This window comes from Papio anubis, chromosome 2, assembly GCF_008728515.1.
Source record: "Papio anubis isolate 15944 chromosome 2, Panubis1.0, whole genome shotgun sequence".
In the NCBI taxonomy this organism is placed as follows: Eukaryota; Metazoa; Chordata; class Mammalia; order Primates; family Cercopithecidae; genus Papio; species Papio anubis.
The window spans coordinates 82410928-82438165 of record NC_044977.1 but is presented as its reverse complement, the minus strand read 5'-3'; the positions used below and the strand labels follow the sequence as shown (position 1 = coordinate 82438165).

Genomic DNA, 27238 nt, shown 5'->3' with positions numbered 1-27238 from the left:
CATAGTACAGCTGTTCAAAAATACTTTGTTTCTGACCGGGCGCGGTGGCTCACGCCTGTAATCCCAGCACTTTGGGAGGCCGACGCGAGTGGATCATGAGGTCAGGAGATCCAGACCATCCTGGCTACACAGGTGAAACCCGGTCTCTACTAAAAATATAAAAAATTAGCTGGGCATAGTGGCGGGTGCCTGTAGTCCCAGCTACTTGAGAGGCTGAGGCAGGAGAATGGCGGGAACGCGGGAGGCGGAGCTTGCAGTGAGCAGAGACTGTGCCACTGCACTCCAGCCTCGGCGACAGTCAGACTCCGTCTCAAAAAAAAAAAAAAAAATTTTGTTTCTATTCTTAAATTATAAGCTTTTTATTAAAAATGTTTTAAACGGCCGGGCTCGGTGGCTCAAGCCTGTAATCCCAGCACTTTGGGGAGGCCGAGACCGGCGGATCACTTATGTCAGAGATCGAGACCATCCTGGCTAACACGGGTGAAACCCCGCCTCTACTAAAATACAAGAAAATTAGCCGGACAGGTGGTGGGCGTCAGAACCTTCCCAGCTACTTGGGAGGCTGAGGCAGGAGAATGCATGCGGAACCCGGGGCTGAGCTTGCAGTGAGCCAGATCGCTGCCACTGCACTCCAGCCTGGGGCACAGAGCAAGACTCCTCACCAAAAAAAAAAAAAAAAAAAATGTTTTAAACTTGTTTTTACTTTTTAAACTTTTTTGTTATAAATGAAGACATAAACACACACGTTAGCCTAGGCCTACACAATATCATCAGTATCACTCTCTTCCACCTCCACATCCTATCCCACTGAAAGGTCTCCAGGGGCAGTAACATGCATGGAGCTGTCATCTCCTGTGATAACAGTGCCTTCTTCAGGATACCTCCTAAAGGACCTCTCTGAAGGTATTTTACAGTTAACCTTTTTTTCTTTTTAGTAAGCAGAAGGAATATATAATTAACAATAAAAAGTATAGTACATGCATAAACTAATAACAGTCATATAATACTATTATGTATTATGTACTATATATAATTATATGTGCTATACTTTTATATAACTGGCAGCACAGTAGGTTTGTTTACACCAACATCTCAAACACATGAGTAATGTCCCCTTGTGTTACAGTGTTAGGATGGCTATGATGTCACTAAGCGACAGAAATTTTTCAGCTTCATTATAATTTTTTGAGACTACTGTGTATATGCAGTCTGTAGTTGACTGAAATGTTGTTTTGTGGTGCATGACTTGTATATGTGTGTATGTATGTATAGGTATATGTCTACATACACACTGTGTATTAGCTTTTTCTATTGTATGTTTTTAAAAACTTGCTTTTCCAAATTATGCATAAAAAGAAAACAAAAACAGGTGACTTGTTTTCTATTAGGGGAGAAGTTGCAGTTAGAGAACCTCTAATGGCGGTACTTTCAGCTCAACAAATGAGACTAAAATGATGTGGCCCATATACATAAAGTAGTCATTTCCTATTTGCAGGGAATATGTTCCATGACCCCCAGTAGATGCCTGAAATCACAGATAGTGCCAAACTCTGTATCTACTATGTTTTTTCCTATATATACACATACCTATGATAAAGTTTAACTTATAAATTAAGCATAGTAAGAAATTAACAATAATAATAGAACAATTACAACAGTATACTGTTACGTGAATAAAAGTTATGTGAATGTCAACATTCTGTCTGTCTCTCTCAGTGTATCTTATACTGCCCTATAACTGAAACTGGAAAGGGAAACCAGAGATAAGCAGGGACTGCTGTATATTTTACTAAGTACTATCAAGTGTCACATACTTTAAAATACATCAAGGGGGATGTAATATGAAAATATTTTAGAATGTGCTGAAAATTGATCACTCCTCAAAAGAATCATGATGAGCTTATTGGAATCTCTTTTGTGATTTGTAATACTAGGAGGCCTTACATCGGGAACAAATGTTGGAACAGAAGTTAGCCACGCTTCAGCGGCTACTAGCCATCACCCAAGAGGCTTCAGATACCAGTTGGCAGGTATTCCAGTTGTTTTATATTTAAGAAACATTTAAACATAGTTTAATATTCCATATATGTTAAATAAACTAAAATGTAGCAAACAAAGACAAAGTTATTTCCTAACTAATGAACAAGTTGTTGAAAATTTAGCATTTTACAGTGGATGCTGGTCAGTTTTATGCTTTTATATCTTTTGTTGTCAGTAGCAACCTTTTTTTATATACATGTGACTTTATAATTACTCGGGTTTTACTTATGTTTAATTTTTCTTCAATAGGCTTTAATAGATGAAGATAGACTCTTATCACGGTTAGAAGTTATGGGAAACCAATTACAGGCATGCTCCAAAGTAGGTATTAATCTCAAATGTGTAAAATGAAATGCATAGTTTTTTATGTAACATCATTTCTTTGACTGTCATTTTGAGTATATGCTAAAAACTTTATACATTTCCACAATTATTTTAAATCTTTTGTCATGAGAAATTTCAGACATCCATGTAAATAAAAATAATTATGTAATGAATACCCACATACACATCTGTCTTTTTTCTATTACAATTAATATTTCTTGAAAAAACTGGGTCATTTGTCCTCTAGAATTTCCCTCAGTCTGCATTGTTATTTAAACATTTTTTAGCTCCCCTTCCCACTCCATAAATTAGTAGTTTCATCTAGAGATTTGATCTGATTTAGGTTTAGTTTTTCTTTTTGTCAACAACCCTTTATGGATGGTATTGTGTTCTTCCACCAAGGGACAACATAAAGTCTAGTTGTCTTTCTTTTTGAGATTTTATCAATCACTAATGATCCCAGCCTAGTCTATTGTTTCATTAAGGTTACAAAAATAAGGCTGGGCTCAGTGGCTCACTCCTGTAATCCCAGCCCTTTGGGAAGCTGAGGCAGGCAGATCACCTGAGCTCGAGAGTTCAAGACCAGCCTGACCAACATGGAGAAATCCCATCACTACTAAAACAAAATTAGCCAAACATGGTGGCACATGCCTGTAATCTCAGGTACTCGGGAGGCTGAGGCAGGAGAATCCCTTGAACCTGGCAGGCAGAGGTTGCAATGAGCCGAGACTGTGCCATTGCACTGTAGCCTGAGCAACAAGAGTGAAACTGTCTCAACAACAACAACCACCACAAAAAAAAGTTACAAAAATAGTGATGTAATTCTGTTATTCCTTCACTCATTTAGCTGGGTCACTTCTGTAAAGAGAAGTTTCCTTCCAGACACAGTGGCTCATGCCTGTAATCCCAGCACTTTGGGAGGCCGACGCAGGCGTATCACTTGAGGTCAGGCGTTCAAAACCAGCATGGCCAACATGGCGAAACCCCATCTCTACTAAAAATACAAAAATTAGCTGGACATGGTGGTATGTACCTGTAATCCCAGCTACTCGAGAGGCTGAGACAGGAGAATTGCTTAAACCTTGGGGGGTAGAGGTTGCAGTGAGCCAAGATCGCCTCTGAACTCCAGCCTGGGCGACAGAGCGAGACGTCTCAAAAAAAAAAAAAAAAAAAAAAAAAAGCGGGGGCAGTTTGAGACCAGTATGGGCAACATGGCAAAACCCAGTCTCTACCAAAAATTAAATATTTGCTTAGCATGGTGGTACATACCTATAGTCCTAGCTACTTGGGAGGCTTAGGTGGAAGGATCACTTGAGCCCAGGAGTTTGTGATTACAGTGAGTTATGTTTGCAGAACTGCACTCCAGCCTTGGTGACAAAGAGAGACCCTGTCTCTAAAAAAACAAAAAAAGGAAAAAACAATGGCCATTGTTTTTTGTGACTCTGGCGTCAAAAACCAAATACCAAATGTTCTCATTTATAAGTAGAAGGTAAGCTATAGTTATGCAAAGGCATACAGAGTGGTATGATGGACATTGGAGACTCAGAAGTTGGGAAAGTGAGAGGGGAGTGAGGGATGAAAAACTCCCTATTGAATACAATATACACTACTCAGGTGATGAGTGCATTAAAACCCCAGACAACAACACTACATAATTTATCCATGTAACCAGAAACCGCTTGTATCCCTAAAGCTATTGGAATAAAAAAATTTAAATAACCCTGAGGTATGTTTTCTATGGGGAAAGCAAGATAAGTGATTTTCTCCCCTTATTTATTAGATTTCAGAATAATGAATTGGTTCTTTTTCATCTACCAAAGACTGGCCATGAAGTGTTTTCTCCCTTCACTTAGATTTAAACACATTTGATGTATTTAAATCTGGTGCAGTTGTTTTTCTTGTTTTAGAGACAGGGTCTTACTGTGTTGCCCAGGCTAGTCTTGAACTCCTGAGCTCATGCAGTCCTCCCATCTCGGCCTCCCAAAGTACTGGGATTACAGGCTTGAACCACTGCGGCCAGCCTATTTTTCTTATTGATGCTCGAATTATCCCATCTTTGGTCTGTGTAAATGTCTTTCAGATTGATAGCTTCATGCTGTCATTTCAGACAAGATGTTTCAGGCTCATTTTGTACATTTCCTGCCCCAGACATGAAGTCTGCTTTTCCCCTATGGTACGCTTATTCTTTTTGTTTCAACCATTGTTTTAAAATGCTTGGTGCCTTTGAAGGTAATTGATTATTTTTGCCTACAAATGTAAATATGGGAATTTGCAGAAAATATGACAAATATAAGAGTAATTAATTTTGTATATTTTAGAGAAATTCTCAATTGCCTATAACTTTTTTTCCATAGGAAGTGGAAATTAATATGTTTATGAAGGCATAATTTACTTATGCAACTTTTAAGTACATCTTTAGTTAATACAGGGCCAGCATCATTTGTGTTTGGAGGTACCTTAATATACAATTTAAAGTATGTCATAATGTGTTAATTTTTCTCAAACAAATGCTTTAAAAAAATAACTTGTCTATAATTATAAATATATTTTATTCTAGAATCAAACAGAAGATAGTTTACGAAAGGAACTTATAGCATTACAAGAGGATAAACATAACTATGAGACAACAGCCAAAGAGTCCCTGAGGCGGGTTCTTCAGGAGAAAATTGAAGTGGTTAGAAAACTTTCAGAAGTTGAGGTATTTCAATTAAAAAAAATTACTAAATAATATTATGAGTGTTTAAAAAAATCTCAAGCATTCCAGGATACTTTAAACATGGGTATTATTATATAGTTAGGAAATATTTTCTGTCTGTCAGGTGGGAAGGAACAGTTATGCTGCTTTCATTGACAGGAATTCTCCACATAACCATGTGAGTTTTGGTACTTATGCTCCCTAGTCAATGGCTGAGGAAATAAAAACGTAACCAGGGGCCGGGCGCGGTGGCTCAAGCCTGTAATCCCAGCACTTTGGGAGGCCGAGGCGGGCGGATCACGAGGTCAGGAGATCGAGACCATCCTGGCTAACATGGTGAAACCCCGTCTCTACTAAAAATACAAAAAACTAGCCGGGCGTGGTGGCGGGCGCCTGTAGTCCCAGCTACTCGGAGGCTGAGGCAGGAGAATGGCCTGAACCTGGGAGGCGGAGCTTGCAGTGAGCCGAGATCGTGCCACTGCACTCCAGCCTGGGTGACACAGCGCGAGACTCCGTCTCAAAAAAAAAAAAAAAAAACGTAACCAGGGAATCCTACTGTTTGCATTCTGCTTAGGATTCACCCTCCATACAGCAGACCATGATATGTGCTGGGGAACTGATTTCCTGTCACTTGGTTTTGCTTTGCTTCTATTTGAGGGTGGTCAGTGTAAGGCCAAGAGACTACACTTCTTGTTCTTTTTTAATTCACTCTCCAGAGAGGAAAACTAGCTGTGTCGTATATTTAGGAAGTTTAAAGGTGAATTCATCTCCAAGGTCCTTTCTAGGTCTTTAAGGAACAATGAAAATGCAATTTTTATTGCTTTGGGGGCAAAAACTCTTAATTCATAATATAGATCATTTCTTTGAACCAATGCAAAATTACCACATACATAATGTATTACTAGAATTAGTTAAAATGCTCATCAGAAACTAAATAGTAAACATACCTTTCCTTACTACAGGTATAGTTTGTATTGCTACCTCATCCCATAGTGCCTGATTCACTGTTGTGTGATTAATTTGACATATAAAGAAAGAAAGTTACTAATTGTCTTTTAATTTTTTATTAAATTAATTGCTGGATATTATTAAACTTGCTTTCAAGGATTGATAGGCTAAAATATTTTCACAGCTAAAAGTCATACCCACTGGCCTTTCAAAAATGTAATTATATAATGGCAGCATCCTTTTCCTGCCCCTACTCTCCCTCTACTTTTCTTTTTTGTTGTTGTTGTTAATTCTTAGTTACGTTTTCTGTTTTAGTGTATACCTGAAGTAAATTGAAATTCTTTAACTCAGCTTTATAAAGTCCAGGGCAGATGTTGATTTAGAATACTCCATAGAATTATACTTTTTATAAATTTAATTTAGAAGGAATTCTAAATAACAAATATACACTTATTCTAATTAAATTGCCTATAAACTTGAATCGCAGCGAAGTCTGAGTAATACTGAAGATGAATGTACCCATCTGAAAGAAATGAATGAAAGGACTCAGGAAGAATTAAGAGAATTAGCCAATAAATATAATGGAGCAGTTAATGAGATTAAAGATTTATCTGATAAATTAAAGGTATGTATTTACTCTGCCTGAAGGTATGTTAAGCTAATAATCCCTAACATACTGGATAGCTTAAGGTTTTAGGTATTACTTTAGCTAGGCATGGTGGTGGTCGCCTGTAATCCCAGCTTCTTGGGAGGCTGAGGTGGGAGAATTGCTTGAACACAGGAGACAGAGGTTGCAGCGAAGAGGTTGCAGCGAGCCAAGATCATGTCACTGCACTCCAGCCTGGGCGACAGAGCGATACTCCATCTCAAAGGAAAAATAAACAAACAAAAAACAGTTTGGGCTGGGTACAGTGGCTCATGCCTGTAATCCCAGCACTTTGGGAGGCGGAAGCAGGCAGATCATGAGGTCAAGAGATTGAGACCATCCTGGCCAACATAGTGAAACCCTGTCTCTACTAAAAATGCAAAAATTAGCTGGGCATGCGCCCGTATTCCCAGCTCCTTGGGAGTCTAAGGCAGGAGAATCACTTGAACCCAGGAAGCAGAGGTTTCAGTGAGCTGAGATTGCACCACTGCATTCCAGCCTGGCAACAGAGCAAGACTTCGTCTCACAAAAAAAAAAAAAAAAAGTTTGAAAACCGTTGGTATAGATAGCTATTTTGAATTGATTTGCATAGTCTCCTTGAATGTGTTAAATTATGCTGAAAGTATGAAAGCAGGATGTAGGTGGTACTACATATTAAATAAGAGTTCTATAAAAGATTTTAGGTATTGCTGAATAGTTATTGATGTAAAAATTTGATAACAGTTGAAATTTATAGTGAAAAGAAGGTGTCTGTATTCCATTTAGCCCAACCTCCATTACTATAGATAATTGAAAGCCTGTAAATGCTGACATAGTTCCTCTGGATGAATATGTAGTCAGTGCTTCACAATAGACATTTTTAAAATATGTAACAGGAAGTAGATGAGAATCGGCAAACCCCATGATATTCAGATGTTTTAAAACCTAAAACTGCCGGGCGCGGTGGCTCAAGCCTGTAATCCCAGCACTTTGGGAGGCCGAGACGGGCGGATCACGAGGTCAGGAGATCGAGACCATCCTGGCTAACACGGTGAAACCCCGTCTCTACTAAAAATACAAGAAAATTAGCCGGGCGAGGTGGTGGGCGCCTGTAGTCCCAGCTACTTGGGAGGCTGAGGCAGGAGAATGGCGTGAACCCGGGGGAGCGGAGCTTGCAGTGAGCCGAGATCGCGCCACTGCACTCCAGCCTGGGGCACAGAGCAAGACTCCGTCTCAAAAAAAAAAAAAAAAAAAAAAAAAAAAAAAAAAAAAAAAAAAAAAAACAAAAAAAAAAAAAAAAAAAAAAAAAAAAAAAAAAAAAAAAAAAAAAAACAACCTAAAACTGCGTATCATTAGGCCATCTAAAAGGCACGGCCCAGCTATTTAGTGCTGTGCTGGAACAAGCCCAGAGAGAATCTGGGAATGATCTGTTCCCTTTTAGCTTTCAGGGATGCTGTTAACTCTGCTTTAGATGCCTATGAGACATTTAGAATAGGGACAGATCAGATCATAGGGTAATGATAGAGTAATGTCTAGTTGGTCCTTTAGAATCTTATAACTGAGAAAAAAAATCTTATAACTGTTTGTGAAGATCTATCTTGATTTAATTCAAACCATGGATTGAGTGCCTAGAAGATATGTGTTTGTTAGAGAAGACCAGAGCATACCTCCTTTGGTTAACCTATGATAGTTTTCAAGGTTGGTCTTGTTAAAAGGAGATTGTCGTCGTCCATTTGTGTTGCCATAAAGGAATAGCTGAGACTGGGTAATTTATAAAGATAAGAGGTTTATTTGGGTCACAGTTCTGCAGGTTGAAGCTTCAGGCTGCTTCCACTCATGGCAGAAGGCAAAGTGGAGCTGGCACGTGTGCCATGGTGAGAGAGGAAGCAAGAGAGAGAGTCTGGGAGAGGTGCCAGGCTCTTTTTTAACAACCAGCTCTCATGGGACTAATAGAGTGAGAATTCACTCATTACCATGAGGACAGCATCAAGCCATTCATGAGGGATCTGCTCCCATAACCCAAACACCTCTCATTAGACCCCATCTCCAACATTGAGGATCAAATTTTAATGTTGAGGCTTGGAGGACAAACATCCAAACTATAGGCAGAGGTCTTTTTGAATAGTGATTGTACTGTCATCTCTTTACTGAACAATTTTGTTTAAAATTTCAGAATGTTAACATTATAGAACTTAAAAACTGAAATAATAGTAATTTTGGGGAAAAATCTTACTTTCGTCTTTAAAAATATGATTTTTTTTTTTTCCACATTGACCCTTTACCTCTGTGTGTACTGAGCCTACTTGCTTCCTCCAAGTTTCTCTCTCCTGGGTGTTATGGAGGAGTAACCCAATGCAAATAATTTTTGACATCAAGCCTTTGTCTTTATCATCTTTACTGGTTTAGAAATGTCAGGTTAGCCGGGCACAGTGGCTCATGCCTATAATCCCAGCACTTTGGGAGGCCAAAGTGGGCTGATCACCTGAGGTCAGGAGTTCGAGACCAGCCTGATCAACATGGAGAAACCCCGTTTCTACTACAAATACAAAATTAGCTGGGTGTGGTGGCGCATGCCTGTAATCTCAGCTACTTGGGAGGCTGAAGAAGGAGAATCACTTGAACCTGGGAGGCGGAAGTTGCCTGGCAACAAGAATGAAACTCCGTCTCAAAAAAAAGAAAGAAAGAAATGTCAGGTTTACATATAATGTTCTGTAATATTGAACACTTCTCTTAGAAGTTTAAGTGAATAAAGGCATTCCTGGCTTAGGGCTCTTAAAACAAAGTTAGGTTTGTTAAATAACTGAATTTTCTTATTTCTCTAGGTAGCAGAGGGAAAACAAGAGGAAATCCAACAGAAAGGACAGGCTGAGAAAAAAGAATTACAACATAAAATAGATGAAATGGAAGAAAAAGAACAGGAGCTCCAGGCAAAAATAGAAGCTTTGCAAGCTGATAATGATTTCACCAATGAAAGGCTAACAGCTTTACAAGGTAAGTTAGCTAATCCAGAAATCGATTTTATTTTATTTTTTTTCTTTTTATCTGTGAAAATTTTTTTTTTTTTTTTTGGACTTATATTTACAGTACGGTTAGAACATCTTCAGGAGAAAGCTCTTAAAGAATGCAGCAGCTTAGGTAGGTGTCATCCAAATTTCTTACTTAAACCTGAATTTTATCCTTAAACTTTTGACCTTGTTTACTGTCTCACATTGAGTATTTTAAGGGATGTTTTATGTATTAGTTATAAAGTATCTATACTCTTTTAGGAAATTTTCTTTAAAAATATGCTTGATTGCCACCAGTGGGCACCATTGTTTTCCTTGAGATGAGTGAAATTTCTGCGTCTGAGATCTTCTACCCAGGGATATTTAAATAAGAAAAGTACATGAACAGCAGGATCCCTTTTCTTTTAAGGTTCATTGGAAGGCCACTAAGCAGTTGTAGTCTTTTCTCAGAATTAATAGAAAGTAGCAAATTGAACCCTTCTAGTAAAAATAAATTTAACATGTTCTATACAATCTTAATCTTAGGAATACAGAATGCCATGGTTACACTTGAGACCATATTTAAAGTAATACTTTCTTTGATCAGGCAATGATATACTGTCTTAATCCTAGGGATACAAGTTGATGACTTCTTACCTAAAATAAATGGGAGCACAGAAAAAGGTAGTGTAAAAAACTTAAATATATATATATATATATATAATGATATCATTTTAGTCTTTAAGCAGGATAAAGAGTTCAGGGTTTTAAGTATTTGGAATGAAAAGCATGCTCTCATGGATCATTGAACCCCATCATTTAAAAATCAAGCTTTCCTTTATTTTGTAAGCGTTGATGCTGTGATCAATTCTTAGATATCCCTTGTTATATGGAAATTTCAATTACTCCAATAAGAAAATGATAAAGTTCAACTTTAGCGATATATAATATAGCTCTTTTTCCCCCACTCTGTTTTTCAAAGAGGTGTACTACCACTTTATTTCATCAAGTTCTGCTTTCAGGGATACTTGACCCCCATTTAAAACGTTTGAGTTTATTTAACAGCTTATTGAGCCCTTGGACATGCCATAGAAAATACTTTGTTTATCCCATCTGTTTCATTGATCAGAGAGAACAAGGTCAGTTTTTTCTGCCATCAGAAAAATCTTTTATTAATTATTGGTTCTGTGACCCTTCTTTCTGAACAGCGTGGGTTCTCTCTTGCCAAAAACATAAAACCACTATTGGTTTTCCTGTCACTACATGGGGTACTTTTTACCCAGTGGCCTCTATTATCCTTCAGTCTTGAAGATCCCTAGTCATCCTCCTTCTCTCCCCTTCCATCTAACATTAATTGAGCACCAACTGTGTGCCAGACCCTGCGCTAGGTGCTTGGAGTACAGTAGAAATAAAACTCTTTTCTGTGTTTACCAGCCTATGTGCCTTTCATCTCAGTTTTCTACAGAAGTTAGTGGAAGATATCAGGGTTGATACACAGAAGTTATTAAATATGTTTTCCTTAGCCAGGCATTGTGGTGTGCACCTGTAGTCCCAACTACCCGGGAGGCTGAGGTGGGAGGGTCAGCTGAGCCCAGGAGGTTGAGGCTGCCATGAGCCATAATTGTGCCACTGCACTCCAGCCTGGGTGGCAGAGTGAGACCTTGTCCTTTTTTTAAAAAAGAAAGAAAGAAAAGAAAAGAAAAAATATTTTTTCCTCCATGTATCAGGGGATATCATAATAGTTCTTGGGCAGCAATCAAACTGGTAGAGTTAGGAGGTGGGTTTTTTGGTTCTGCTTTGGTTTGGTTTTGTTTGGTCAGTTTTTAATCAAGAACTGGCAGTATAGGCTCAGGTAACTATGTATATGTTAGCTGCAAGGTCAAAACTTTATATTGCATATGTAATGAATTTTGAAACTCTCAAGAAAAATGTTCATTAATCATTGCAGTTTGACTATTTTATGTATGTTTTGTAAAATGCATGGACTTTTTAAAATTCCAATTTGATTGAATTTAAATTTGAGAATTTTTAAAGGTGTAGTTTATATTCATTGGGATTAAGCAGATTGCTTGAGCTCAGGAGTTTCAGACCAGCCTGGGCATCATGGTGAAATTTTGTCTCTGCAAAAAATACAAAAATTAGCTATGCATGGTGGCCACACGCCTGTAATCCCAGCTACTCAGGAGGCTGAGGTGGGAGGATCACTTGCGCCCAGGAGGTCAAGGCTGCAGTGAGCTGAGATCACGCCACTGCAGGCAATGGGAGTGAGACCCTGTCTCAAAAAAGCAAAATCATGTCTGGCACAGTGACTTACACCTATAATCCCAGCACTTTAGGAGGCCAAGGCGGGTGGATCACTTGAGGTCAGGAGTTCAAGACCACCAGGGTCTGGAAAACTTGGTGAAACCCTGTCTCTACAAAAAAATAGAAAAATTAGCTGGGCGTGGTGGCATGCTACTGTAATCCCAGCTACTCAGGAGGCTGAGGCAGGAGAATCGCTTGAACCTGGGAGGCAGAGGTTGCAATGAGCCCAGATTGTGCTACTACACTCCAACCTGGGCAACAGAGTGAGACTCCTGTCTCAAAAAGAAAAAAAAGAAAAAAAAAAAGCAGTCAATCAGTCATCACCCTCTTATATATATTAATAATGTTAGTATTAACCCAAGCTGGGAAACTGCTATTCATTCCTTCAATTAAGAGAATCATTTATGTACATGGAGCCATCTTTATACTATTTAGAGAGTTGTCAAATTACTGCTTCATTTTTTTATAGTTCCAATTGATTCAGATGAAAATAATAGTAGACTGCTTTCATATTGTATTAATATAATTGTTAAAGACTCCTTGATTTTAAGAATAAATATTTTAGATACTTAAAGGTAACTCCTTACTATAATTATTTTTTCCTTATTTGTGTGCTTGCTTTTTTGGTGGTGATATACTGAGTGGTATGATAGTGACTAATAGAATATTTTAAAAGAAACCAAGTGATAAATTTCTGGATATGCACCAAAACTTAGGTAAGAGTGGACTTTGGAATAAGATGGCACTTAATTCCATTCTGAATCACTTGTAATATAATAATGAACCAATTATCAAGTATCCCAGTATTACCAGTGTCCATAACCGTATTATATAATTTTAACTAAATTACTCTTTAAATAATAGAGAGCCAAGTATAGTTGTAAGATAATATTTTTAAATATCTGAAAATGTTAAAATTAATAATACTTTCAGTGAATCCCATTTTAAAAATTTAATATAATGTAGCTACTAAAAGCACAGGTTTTGTACTGTAAATTTTTTGTGTGTCTTATCTAATAAGCATAATCTGAATATATCTTAGAGAGTAAAGGACAGTGTTGTCCGAAATAAACATAAGGCTGGGTGTGGTGGATCACACCTATAATCCCAGCACTTTGGGAGGCCAAAGTGGAAGAATTGCTTGTGTCCAGGAGTTCAAGGCCAGCTTGAGCAACATAGTGAGACCTCGTCTCTACAAAAAAATTAAAAATTAACTGGGCATAGTGGTGTGCACCTGAGACCCAGCTCCTCAGGAGGCTAGATGGGAGAATCAGTTAATCCTGGGAGGTCAAGGCTGCAGTGAGTCGTGATCACATCACTGTACTCAGCCTGGGTGACAGAGTGAGACCTGTCAAAAAAATAAAAAATTAACATAATGAGAGCCATATACATAATTTTAAATGTTCTGCTGGGCAAAGTAGCTTGCTCCTGTAATCCCAGCGAGGGAGAATTGTTTGAGCCCAAAAGCTCGAAAGCTGCCTGGGCAATATAGTGAGACCCCATCTATAAAAAGATTACGTGCTTTTTTTTTTTTTAAATTAGTGAGGTGTGGTATCATATGCCTATAATCCCAGCACTTTGGGAGGCTAAGCAGGGAAGACTACTTGAGGCCATTAGTTTGAGATCAGCATGGGCAACATAGTGAGACCTCTGTCTCTACACAAAATTTAAAAATTAGCCAAGTGTGATCGTACACATCTGTAGTCCTAGATAGTTGGGAAGCTGAGGAGGGAGGATCCCTTGAGCCCAGGAATTCAAGGTTGCAATGAACTATGATTGTACCACTGTACTCCAGCCTGGACAATAGAGTAAGACCCTGTCTTTTAATTTAAAAAAATTCTGGCGGCCACATTGTATTAGTCAGAGTTCTCTAGAGGGACAGAACTAATGGAATATATATATTATATATATAAAGGGGAGTTTATTAAGTATTAACTGACATGATCACAAAGTCCCACATAGGCCATCTTCAAGCTGAGGAGCAAGGAGAGCCAGTCCGAGTTCCAAAACTGAAGAACTTGGAGTCTGATGTTCAAGGACAGGAAGCATCCAGCACAGAAGAAAGATGTAGGCTGGGAGGCTAGGCCAGTCTCTCTTTTCACATTTTTCTGCCTGCTTATATTCTAGCCCCACTGGCAGCTGATTAGATTGTGCTCACCCAGATTAAGGGTAGGTCTGCCTTTCCCAGCCCACTGACTCAAATGTTAATCTCCTTTGGCAACACCCTCACAGACACACCCAGGATTAATACTTTGTATCCTTCAATCCATTCAAGTTGACACTCAGTATTAACCATCACACACATTAAAAATATAAAAAGCTGGGTGCAGTGGTACATGCCTGTTGTCCCAGTTACTTGGGAGGCTAAGGTGGGAGGACCCCTTAAGTCCATGAGTTTGAGGTTATAGTGCTCTGCAGTCACACCTGTGAATAACTACTGCACTTGATCCCAGACAACATAGCAAGATCCCATCTCTATAATATATATATATAAACAAAACAAATATTTTGCCTATAGCATCTAAAATATTATTTCAATGTTAACAAATATTAAAATGATTAATAAATTATTAATGAAATATTTCATATTACAATTTTCTTACTAATTCATTGAAATCATTGTACATTTGTTTTATGCTTAGGACATCTCAATTAGAGCTAGCCACTTATGAAGGGTTCAGTAACTACAGTAGCTAATGGCTATTGTATTGGATAGCATAGGTATATAAATAAAAATCCATAGGATACTCATATATATAAATAAAATGTATTTTAATTAGAGTTGTTTTGTATCTTTTTATATTAATCTTGGATTTTATCTAAACCAGTTTAGTAAATACTTTAATGTAGAGTTCAAAGTGTGATTGTTAGCTTTGTAAGTAATAGTGGGATGTCCCTCTTTAATAAATGTCATCTTAAGTCCTTTGATATTAGTCTGAAATATGTTTCAAATATGTTTTGTAAAGTCCTTTAGCTAAGTTAAAATTTCGTTCCAAATGAGTTTATGTATATAACATGGTGATATAGTTTGAGTTTTGAAAGTGTTACCGTATCTAAAATAGGATTTATGAAAAACAACTTTCTATCTTGGCAATTACTATTATACTGAGGGCTCCTGTTTTGCTTTTTCTGGCTCCAGTTGTCAAATTCTTATTTATTAGATTTTTTTTTAAATTTAAAATTTATGTTGCAGTTAGTATTTTTTATTTTTGAGGCTATATTGTATCTCTATCTAGTATTCTAGGTATGTAATGCATTGGTCTCTCCGAAGCACAAGTTTTATCAACCTTTTCCCTACATGTTTTTGTCTTACACTGATTGTGATGATAGATGGGAGGCTCTGCACACCTTGTAACTTACTAAAGCATAATGATAGATTTTAGTATAGAATTAGAGAAGATAGCTAACAGGAAGGATATAAAGAGAGATAAGGCATGATCGGAGTAGGTGGTATCTGCCTGTCATGCAAAGTTGAGACGATCGAAGAGTAACGTGGCTTGAGGTGGAGGAAAGGGGAAGGAGGCTTTTATAGGGAGAGTGGTGCCAACTCATGTGTCCCCTTTGACAGATTCTAATGCTTTCACACTTTCCAAGTAGTCATTATGTCAGAATATGTTTTTAACACTTTAACTTCCAAAATCGATTTGGTAGTTTTGAAAGATATAAATACGTGTTAAAGGACATTATCCAGATTCAGAAGTAACTCTTTAAATCACAATAAAGATTATTGTAAGAAAAGGAGTGGAACTTTTATTTAACCACTAATGTTAGGTTTTTATTGTCTCCATCCATTTTTTTAAATGAAAAATACATTCTGTTTGACTTGAGCAAAACCATTTACCAAGCTCTTACTTTGAAATGAATAGGCACTGATTTTGATCATTTGGGCAGAGATAAACAATTTAATGTTTTAATACTGTATGAGGTACAGATTAAGTGACTCAAAGGGGAAGATTATGAAATGAATATGTAAAACTTAAAACATTACATCAGTTTCTTAAAAATTTTATGGTATTACTTTATGATATTCTTAAAGTATTTACCTTTTGCCTCTTAACTAAGATGAATAACTTTGAAGAGGGAGTATTATGGAACAATCACTTGAAAATTATTTCAATAATGACAAATAAATTATTTAAGGGTATTTGTTGAGCTCTAGTAGACAAAAGATAGAAGAACCTTTAAAGTGGAAGAATCATTTTAAAACAATATATTTATGTGATTTTCTTGACCTCTTTGGATAAAAACTACACCTTTAAAAGCTAACCATTCAGTGTACAAATTAATAATAATTTTCAGTTATTTAACTCCAAAATATGTCTGCTTTAGTATCAAAATATATTGAACCTTTATTAGTCTTACTTAGTACCATGTTAATACATTTCTGTTTTCCTACCTTTGCTGTTGGTTTTCAAAGACAGCAACAAACTATATCCTTAAAGGTGTTTCTTTCTTTATTAGAGCACTTGCTTTCAAAGAGTGGCGGGGACTGCACTTTTATTCATCAATTCATAGAATGCCAGAGTGAGTACAGAGTATTTTTCACCTTGATTTTAATGAAGTCAGGGGCTAAAACTGAAAAGTGAGAGGTAAAATGAGGATCTCAATGTGTTTGTTATAGCAGAAGTGTTTAAATGGCCATCAGCAAACCTTTTCATAGTATTTCTCTCTTTTGAGAAAAATATTTCTGTTGCATTTGCCTTCACAGATGGAGCTGAGCATTTCATATTGGCCACCATAAAAAAGAGGGAAACTTTCAAGCTTATTAATTTTGAGGTTCTTAAATAAATTTCTTAGAGTAAATGAAGCCAGAAAAATAATTATTTAGTTTGGGCACTCCATTCTGAAGATGGCCCTCAGAGTAGCAGGAGCTTTTTAGAGAGGTAGTAGCGGTAGATTGTCCTACAATCTGACCTCAACTACCTACCCGTGGGAAGTTGTAAAAGGCTATCTTTAAGAATATTTTAAAGAGGCCAGGCATGGTGGCGTGCGCCTATAATCGCAGCTGCGTGGAAGGCTGAGGTGGTGGAATCGCTCGAACCTGGTAGGCCGAGGTTGCAGTGAGCCGAGATTACACCGTTGTGCTCCAGACTGGGCAACAGAGCAAGACTCTGTCTCAAAAAATATATATATTTTAAAGATAGATTGGCTTGACTGGGCATGGTGGCTCACACCTGTAGTCCTAGCACTTTGGGGAGGCCGAGGTGGGTGGATCACCTGAGGTCAGGAGTTTGAGACCAGCCTGACCAACATGGTGAAACACCATCTCTACTAAAAATACAAAAATTAGCTGGGTGTGGTGGCAGGTGCCTGTAATCCTAGCTTCTTGGGAGGCTGAGACAGGAGAATTGCTTGAACCCAAGAGGTGGAGGTTGCAGTGAGCCGAAGACAGACAAACAAAATGATAAATTGGCTTTTGAAGTGATTTAGACCTCTGCTGAATTCTGAACAAAGATACCATGAATTCCTTTTTACTTGAAAGTCACAAAAGCTGCTTAAATCTATAACAATTGCAAGGTTGTGATATTTTCTTGGTTTTTGTTAAGTAAAGGTCATCGTGTGTGGTAAAGATTTGTTGATAATGTCTGTGGTTTTTTCCATCAAGCAAATACTTTCTCAGGCATTCTTCTCATTCTGCTCTCCTTTCTTGGAAATGTGGTTTCCCCAGTTTTTATGCTCATAATTTCATTGTGTGAATATTCATTCATATGTGCCCCCCGCTACCCTGCCCCGCTACCTCAGGAGCACTTGGGAGTTCTCAGGGTCATACTTGGTAATTAAAACAGTCACAAATTCAGCACATCAAATGTTACACTCCTTGGAGATCCTTCAAGGAAACTGAGAATTTCATTTAATAGTTTTCGCAGAGCTTCTGTTTTTGCAGTTTTGATACTATAATATTAAGTATAAGTTGAATATTACTTTGAGGCAATTTATTTAATAAATGTGACATATTTCTTTGTCCTTTTAAAACAATATTTGGCCTGGCATGGTGGCTCACGCCTGTAATCCCAGCACTTTGGGAGGCCAAGGTAGGCGGATCACCTTAGGTCAGGAGTTTGAGATGAGCCTAGCTAACATGGTGAAACCCTATCTCTACTAATAATACAAAAATTAGCCAGGGGTGGTGGCACATGCCTGTAATCCCAGCTACTCGGGAGGCTGAGGCAGGAGAATTGCTTGAATCTGAGAGGCAGAGGTTGCAGTGAGCCGAGATTGCACCATTGTACTCCAGCCTGGGCAACAGAGTGAGATTCCGTTTCCAAAAAAAATTAAAAAGTAAATAAATAAATAAATAAAACAATATTTATAAAGCAAAGATTAGTACATCTTTTTGTTACCTTCTAATTACTAAATCTCATTTTTATGGGAAATTGGCAACGGGAGCTGGGGCAAAATAATTGGTGTCCACTGATATCAACTAAAAGAATATATAATCTAAAATGCAAATCTTTAGGCCAGGTGCTGTGACTCACGTCTGTAATTCAGCTCTTTCATGGGCCTAGGCAGTAGGATCCCTTGAGGCCAGGAGATCAAGACCAGCTTGGGCAACATAGTGCGATCCTGTCCTTACAGAAGACTTTAAAAAATTATCCAGCAGAGGCTGGGAGCTGTGGCTCATGCCTGTAATCCCAGCACTTTGGGAGGCTGAGGTGGGCTGATCACTTGAGGTCAGGAGTTTGAGACCAACCTGGCCAACATGATGAAACCCCATCTCTACTAAAAATACGCAAACTTAGCCGGGCGTGGTGATGCATGCCTGTAATCCCAGCTACTCAGGAGGCTGAAGCAGGAGAATCGCTTGAACCTGGGAGATGGAGGTTGCAGTGAGCCAGGATCACACCACTGCACTCCAGCCTGGGCAACAGAGCGAGACTCTGTCTCAACAACAGCAACAACAAAAAAAATTACCCAGGAATGATGGCACATGCGTGTAGCCCTAGCTACTCAAGAAGCTAAGGTGGGAGGACCCCTTGAGCCCAGGAGCTCAAGACTCCAGTGAGCTATGGTTGTGCCACTGCACTCTAACCTAGGCAACAGAGCAAATCCCTGTCTCTAAAAAATAAAATAAAATACAAATCTTTAGAAGAAGGATTTTTATTTTGAACTTTTAAGATTTATATTTTGAACCCTAAGAAATGAGAGCAGGTAATTATCAAAAGAATGTTTACTAAGTTACAATTTGTTAAAAATCTTTGTTTTATTTTGTTATTGTTACTGGCTTACTTTAAACAGAACAACTTTTTGCCAGTAGTCCCAAGCTACTCAGGAGTCTGAGGTGGGAAGATCACTCGAGCCTAAGGCAACATACTGAGACTCTGTCTCTTTGCAGGGGAAAAAAAAAAAAAAAAAGCTGGGTGAAGTGGCTCATGCCTGTAATCCCAACACTTTGGGAGGCCGAGGCGGGTGGATCACTTGAGGTCAGGAGTTCAAGACCAGCCTGACCAATATGATGAAACCCCATCTCTACTAAAAATACAAAATTAGCCAGGCGTGGTGGTGGGCGCCTGTAGTCTTGGCTACTTAGGAGGCTGAGGCAGGAGAACCACTTGAACCTGGGAGGTAGAGGTTGCAGTGAGCCGAGATTGTGCCATTGCACTCCAGCCTGGGCAACAAGAACAAAACTGTCTCAAAAAAAAAAAAAAAAAAAAAAATGGAGAGGAAAAGAGAAAAACTTTTTACTTTTTAATGTCTATTTTATTATTGAACATTTCACTTAAAATAGTATAAAATACTTAGCTGTATTTGTAACACAGAATAAAATTTGCTTTAAATATACAAAAGGTGTTTGGAGATTTTTGTTGCATCATAGTTTTGGGGGAAAATGGACCAGATAAACATGCAGAGATAGCACAGAATTTATATAAATTACACCAAATGCCTTCAATGGGAATGTTAAAAAGTTATTAAAATGATGTTTATGAGGACTATGTAATAGCATGAGAAAATACTAAACAGGTAATAACCTACATACAAGAAAAAAAATCAAAATATAAAATCCCATTTTTGTGTACAAAGGGTGAACCAAAGAACAGCGAAAAAGCCAGGCACAGTGGCTCATGCCTGTAATCTCAGTACTTCGGGAGGCCAAGGTGGGAGGATTGCTTGAGCCCAGGAATTTGCAGCCAGCCTGGGCAACATAGACCCCATCTCTACAAAAAATTAGCTGGCCATGGTGATAACATGCCTGTGTCACACCTACTCAGGAGTCTGAAGCAGGAGGATCGCTTAAACCCATGAGGTTGAGGCTGCAATGAACCATGATCACACCATTGCACTCCAGCCTGGGCTACAGAGCAAGACCTATCTCGAAAAACAAAAACAACAAAAAAACTAAAGAAAATAAGTATTCCCAGACATCTGAATCCTTTGGGTCCCTGAGTGCAAACAGAGAAAGTTTGGGCTATAAGTTCAGGTAGCCAAGGAGAGGCCTACTATTGAAATCTGTTTGGTTTCTGAGTTTCAGGTAGCAAGTAGTAAGAATTTGGTTATTGGTGATTCCAGAGGTATTTCAGAACTTTCCAAATCTGTTCGTTCCCTTAAATTTGGATAACCAGAGTTGGGAAAGTGAGGGTTGACTCTGGTTTGACTTGTCGTCAGAAGGGACATTTTATCATTTTATCACATGCTGCCATTGTAAAAATTGTTGTGTTTAATAAGTATTCTTAATATCATAAGCAAGACAAATTCAGCAAATATCTTAAGTAAATTTATACTCAAGCACTTTTAAAACAATTTTGGATTACATATTAACAAGCGCACACAAGGCTTTTTGCCATTATTTTCATTGATAGGTATCTTGAAATGCTTTATAATTTTGAATATGAAGTAAATATTTGTGTGCAGTGCTGCTTCATATTTCTTGTTTCCAGTCTTTTAAAAAGCAAATGTTAAATACCTAGCCTTCTTTATTTATTAGTGCTTCTATAGTATAATTCACCTTGTGTTTTAAAAATTGGAAAGCAAATCGTTTATTTCCATAAGGTTTTTCATGTCTGTCTTTAATATGATGACAGATTTTTCAGTTTATGTGTATGAATCTATAAGAGAACAATTTGGTTGTTGGCTCTTTCCATTTACAAGTTGTAGAAAATAAATGTGTTGGAACACATTTAAATTTGTTTTCCTTTTATGGTAAAACAGACTTTTTAAAGAAAAACTTCTCTTTTCTGAGAAAAACTTTAAATTCCAGACAAAGAAATTGGACTTTGAACAGCGATTTAAATAATGTTTTGCGTAAGTCTCCAGAACTGTAAAGTAAATATTCTCTATTAAAATATCTTTACCACATATAAGGTAGAATTAGGAAGTCACTCCAGTAAAACTTGCTAAAAAAAGCCTCAGCAATATTTTCCTCTTCAGGGGTTCAGATATGAGCTTGGTTTAGGCAAAACTCCACATTTAGTGTTCTCTGCAAATTTTAGTTCCTTAAAGTTTACCATATAAACTTAATGGATACATTGAAACTTTTTGTGTTCTGCTAAAGATGCTTTCCAAATTAAGAAATACTGTATCTCTGAATCTGTTTCATACATATCCATGAACTCTGTCACTTGATTAACTTGTATGCTTAGTGGAAAGATGAAGGGTGAAAGGACATGGAGAACTGCCATCACTTGGTGGGCATAGAGTGAGAGACAGCCTTCTCTGGACTGCTGCCTGCCCCTTTGATTTTCTTTGCTACTGTCTGTTCTAATAAGGAGACAGGCATCACTGCCGGATGCCAGAGAAATTTTCCTGAGGTCTACTTTGTAGAGACAAACTGTCCCAATGGCATCTCTCTCTTGATGATAGAGTTAATCAGTGCCCTAAAGTAAACCTCATGCCTTTGTATTCTTTTTTTTAACACCTGAGATCTGAGAATGTATTCTTAATCTGTGTTTATTATTATTGTGAGACTTAACTTTTTGATATTATTAGTTTAATTAATATTTCATGTCTTACTGGTTTTTTCCTGATTTTCAGAAAAATCTCTCTCTGCCTCCCACCCCCATAACTAGGAAAAATTGTAGTCACTATCTGTATATGCTTTTCTCATTCACTCCTTTTTCTTAGGGCTTTGCTCTCACACATAAATTGCCTTATTTGGAGTAATACATTGAATTGATGTTGCTTGTGTGACTGAATGTTTATTTTTCATCACTATGAGGTCAACCTCTCTGAATAGTCTCAGTATTCTGATTACGTATTCTACTTGAAACAGATTTTTAGATTTTCATTTTGTAAACTTTTATTTCTCTAAGCCAAAGCAGTTTATGGCAAATAATAGAAAACATGTATTGTGTTTCCCTGCTCATAATAGGTTACATCCCTGTAACAGGAAAACTCTGAGTGTCAGCTAGGTGCTGCTAATTTTATTTTTTTATTGTGAGAGTAGTTTGTTCAGTCTCAGATGTATTGGAGAGTTGTTTGTACTGATCATTTCCCTTGTCTGCCAACTTTCTAACATGTCTACCAGATTTTCTCCCATTACAAGTGCCCAGGTGACAATCTTAAGTACATACCAATGGTGTTTTGGTATGTGTACTGTTGCTTTTTAAAAAAGATCTATTTCCATATTCTTGAAATTGGCCCCTTTCACTTTATTTTCAGTCTATCCTTGAATTCTAAATCCTTTTTCCTCTCTCCTTTTCCTTCTTTTTTTTTTTCTTTTCTTTTTCTTTTTGAAACAGAGTCTTGCTGCATTGCCCAGGCTGGAGTGTAATGGCATGATCTCGGCTCACTGCAACCTCCACCTCCTGGGTTCAGGCAGTTCTCCTGCTTCAGCCTCCCAAGTAGTTGGGATTACAGGCACCTGCTACCAAACCTGGCTAATTTTTTTTTTTTTTTTTTTGTATTTTTAGTAAAGATGGGGTTTTACCACGTTGGCCAGGCTGGTCTCAAACTCCTGACCTCAGGTGATCCACCCGCCTTGGCCTCCCAAAGGGCTGGGATTATAGGCGTGAGCCACTGTACCCAGCCTTCTTCTTAAATTTTAGGACAAGTAGCTTCTGGAACTGTTTTTATGAAAAAGCACAACATCTTCTATAGCAAGAGTTACTTTAACTGATTAAATTTTGCTGCAGAAATGAGTAACTTTATGAAAGTCTGTATTATTAAAATTGGGAACCTCACAGAGCCTCTCCTGTGAGGTTCTATGTCTCTATTTCTGTTTTGTTAATTATATCAGAAGGGAAATAATTTTCTGGTTTGAATGCCGATTATAACAATTTGTGTCTTGATATTCTAATCTCAATTTCTTCGTCATATTTGCCCTTGATGATCTTGTAGGTAACGTTAGCTCATTTCTATTTATGATGTTTAGAATTCAATGAGAGGGATCTTTATGTGAATTCTGATGCACTCTCTCACTGGCAGTATGATTGTGGGCAATACTGGGCAAATTGACCTCTTTAAACCTTGATTTCTTCATTGATAAAGTGGGATGGTAGTATCTGTCTCATAGAATTATGAAAAGTAATTGAGATCATATTTACTAAGTGCTCTAAGTAATGCATGACACACTGAAATGTACATTAGTTAACAGGCAGAAAACATGTTGGAGAGGTGTAGAAGCTGTGCATAATTACCAGTATGCATGCCATTTAAAAAATTTGGTGTCAAGCACATTTTTTTGATGTCCTAGTCAGAACATTTCTTAATGAAACCCAATTTTGAGACTTAGAAATATTTTCCAGGTTGGCAGTTTTAGCAGCAGATTGTCTGGTTCTTTTATATTCACTCCCTCCTCTCTTCCAGTCAGTTTGTTTCAGATCCCTAGGAAACTGACATCAGTATCAGATAGTCTGTGCTATTTGGGTTTATCTTCTGCTTTAGTGTTTCAATTAGTTGTAGCTGTCAAGTAAGGAAAATGGCTCTTTAGCTTTAAGGACTCAATCCATTCTTGGCACAGCTGTTTCAAACTTCTGGGATCAAGTGATCCTCCCAATTTGACCTTTCAAAGCATTGGGATTACAGGCATAAGCCACCATGTTCAGCCTCCTTTGAACTTCTTTTGAATGTATTGTTTGCATTGTTTCTCGTTTTTTATTTTATGCCGCATAGTAATATGGTTAGTATATAATTTATTTCTGTCAACCAAGAAGTAAATTTGGTTCTCTCTGTTCAGTCTTTGACAAGATTTGAGAGTCTTCTGACTAAACTAAATGCTTAGATGGTGGTACTTAAATGTCAAACATATTATACTCTCAGTTCTATTCCTTGGTAGGTTCCCTGCAGAGATGTCTGTGTATCAGGTACAAATTCAAGAATGTTCATAGCAGCATTATTTACATTAGATCCAAACTGGAAACAGCCAAAAAGACCCTCAGTAGTTAAATGGATAAATACACTGGGGCATATTGGGTGGAAAAAAAGCCTGACACAAAAGAATACATACTATTTAATATTCCATTTATATGAAGTTCAAAATCACTAAAATCATATTATTTGGTCATGTATATTTGAGTAGTGTGACTATAAAGAAATATAAGAAATTAAGTACCATGAAAGTCAGGATAGGCTGGGCGCAGTGGTTCACACCTGTAATCCCAGCACTTTGGGAGGCCGAGGTGGGTGGATCACGAGGTCAGGAGTTTGAGACTAGCTTGGCCAACATAGTGAAACCCCGTCTCTACTAAAAATACAAAAGATTAGCTGGGCATGGTGGTGGGTGGCAGGCGCCTGTAATCCCAGCTACATGGGAGGCTGAGGCAGGAGACTTGCTTGAATCCGGGAGGTGGAGGTTGCAGTGAGCTGAGATCACACCACTGTACTCCAGCCAGGGAGACAGTGTGAGACTGTCTCAAAAAAAAGAAAAAAAAACCAAAAAAACAAAACACAGAATAGTAGTTACCTTTATGGGAGAGGAAAGGGATTTTATTGGAGGGGAGGGCTTCCTCCCTGTGGAGGGCTTTAGGGGTTGGTAGGATGGTTCTATTCCTGACTTGGGCTACAGTCACATAGATATTTGCTTTATGAAAATGTATTAACCTATACCTTTGTGTTTTATGTTCCTTTTTGTATATCTTTTTTGTTTTTTGTTTTGTTTTGTTCTTGAGACTGAGTCTCGCTCTGTTGCCCAGGCTGGAGTGCAATGGCACGATCTCAGCTCACTGCAACCTCCGCCTCCCAGGTTCAAGCGATTCTCCTGTCTCGGCCTCCTGAGTAGCTGGGATTACAGGTGCATACCACCACACCCAGCTAACTTGTATTTTTAGTAGAGACGGGGTTTCACCATGTTGGCCAGGTTGATCTCGAACTCCTGACCTCAGGTGATCCGCCCGCCTCAGCTTCCCAAAGTGCTGGGATTACAGGCGTGAGCCACCACGCTCAGCCTTGTATGTCATTTTTTATAATAAATATGGTTTAAAAATAGTGGAAAATGAATAATCACCTCTCTGGAGTATCCCTCAAAAAAGAGAGTTTTAAGGCCATGTGCAGTGTCTTATACCTGTAGTCCTAGTGCTTTGAGAAGCCAAGGTGGGAGAATCGCTTGATTTCAGGAGTTCAAGACCAGCCTGGCCAACACAGTGAGACTATGTCTCTACAAAAATAAAAGTAAAAATAAATTAGCTGGGCATGGTGGCACATGCTTGTAGTCATACCTGCCCGAGAGGCTGAGGTGGGAGGATCGCTTGAGCCCTGGAGCGTGAGGCTGCAGTGAGCCATAATTGCACCACTGCACTCCAGTCTGGGCAACAGAGTGAGACCTTATCTCAGAAATTTTTTAAAAAATGGTTTTAGGGCTGGGCTCAGTGGCTCAAGCCTGTAACCCCAGCACTTTGGGAGGCCGAGGCAGGCAGATAACGAGGTCAAGAGTTCAAGACCAGCCTGACCAACATCATGAAACCCCATGTCTACTAAAAATACGAAAATTAGCCGGGTGTGGTGGCGCGCGCCTGCAATCCCAACTACTCAGGAGACTGAGACAGGAGAACCTCTTGAACCCAGGAGACAGATGTTGCAGTGAGCTGAGATCATGCCACTGTATTCCAGCCTGGGTGACAGAGCAGGACTCCATCTCAAAGAAAAAAAGAGTTTTAAAAAAGAAGAAAGGCCTTCTACTCTGTCTCTGTTTCAGTTGTACCAAGTTAGATAGGTCTTTCAAGACCTGCAGTTATCATGACAGGAAAGTTCTTTCTTGAGTCTCTGAAGGGGTAAAGTCAGAGGCAGAGATCTCTGATCTCACCTCTATTGTATATATTACACTTGTGACTCCCAAAGCATTGAGGTCTCTACACCAAGTTGGAGACTCAATGGTTACAGATTGTTTTAAACTGGATTATTTATTTCTTTTTGAGATGGAATCTCTCTCTGTCGCCAGGCTGGAGTGCAGTGGTGTGATCTCAGATCACTGCAACCTCCACCTCCTGGGTTCAAGCGATTCTCTTGCTTTAGCCTCCTGAGTAGCTGGGATTACAGGCACGTGCCCCTATGCCCAGCTAATTTTTGTGTTTTTAGTAGGGATGGGGTTTTACAGTGTTGGCCAGGATGGTCTCGATCTTGACCTCGTGAGCTGCCCGCCTTGGCCTCCCAAAGTGCTGGAATTACAGGCATGAGCTGCTGCACCTGGCCAAAATATATTTTTTCTTTATTTACAGGCCTCTAGTGATTCACAAGATTTGAAATATAACTTTAAATAATTTCAATAGTGATAATAGCAGCTAATTAGCCAGGAGCAGTGATACATGCCTGTAGTCCCAACCAATTGGGAGGCTGAGGCCAGAGGATCACTTGAGCCCGGGAGTTAGAGGCTGCAGTTCACAGTGATCATGCTGTGAAAAGCCCCATTACTCCAGCCTGGTCAATGTAGCAAGATGCCATCTCTTAAATAAATAAATAAATAAATAAATGCAGCTAATCATTATTTGGTACTTATAAACTAATACTGTTCAAACTTTTTATATATATTAATTTATTTAATCATTTTTTAAGATGAAGAAACACTCAAATAATTTTTTATTTTGACCCCTTTAAACACAGATGCTCAATTGATTCATTCCACAAAGATTAATTAAACATGTATGTACCAGGCATCATTATAACTGTTGGGGTTATTAAAAGTGAATAAGACAAGAAGGCTTTGCCTTCATGGAGTTTACATGCTCTTGAGGAGACAAAAAGTAATAAACCAAAAAATTAATATGTTAGGAAGTGATGAGTCCACTGAAGAAAACAAAATAAAGACTGTAAGGGGATAGGGAGCAATAAAGGTAGTATGTGACTGAACAGAGAGGGGACTAAGCTGAGTTGTATGTGTGTCTGGAGAAAGTGTGTGAAATAAAAACCGTATGAAATGCTAAGACTGAGATTGGAGTTTTAGAAGAATTCAAACAC

General features: G+C 38.3%; 1 protein-coding gene across 19 annotated transcripts in view; it reads left to right on the top strand.

Moving 5' to 3' along the window:
- The window catches only part of SLMAP (sarcolemma associated protein), a 177170-nt gene that overhangs the window by 101006 nt on the left and 48926 nt on the right, over positions 1-27238 (top strand). For 4 of the 19 annotated variants that reach the window (XM_031663250.1, XM_031663261.1, XM_031663249.1 and 1 more), the window contains exons 6-13: positions 1935-2030; positions 2290-2361; positions 4922-5062; positions 6495-6632; positions 9455-9623; positions 9717-9767; positions 10250-10300; positions 16382-16444. In XM_031663250.1, the coding sequence (XP_031519110.1) occupies positions 1935-2030; positions 2290-2361; positions 4922-5062; positions 6495-6632; positions 9455-9623; positions 9717-9767; positions 10250-10300; positions 16382-16444 (781 nt within the window). The remainder of the gene's footprint in view (positions 1-1934; positions 2031-2289; positions 2362-4921; positions 5063-6494; positions 6633-9454; positions 9624-9716; positions 9768-10249; positions 10301-16381; positions 16445-27238) is intronic. The other 15 variants (XM_031663258.1, XM_031663265.1, XM_031663264.1 and 12 more) reach the window with 7 other exon arrangements.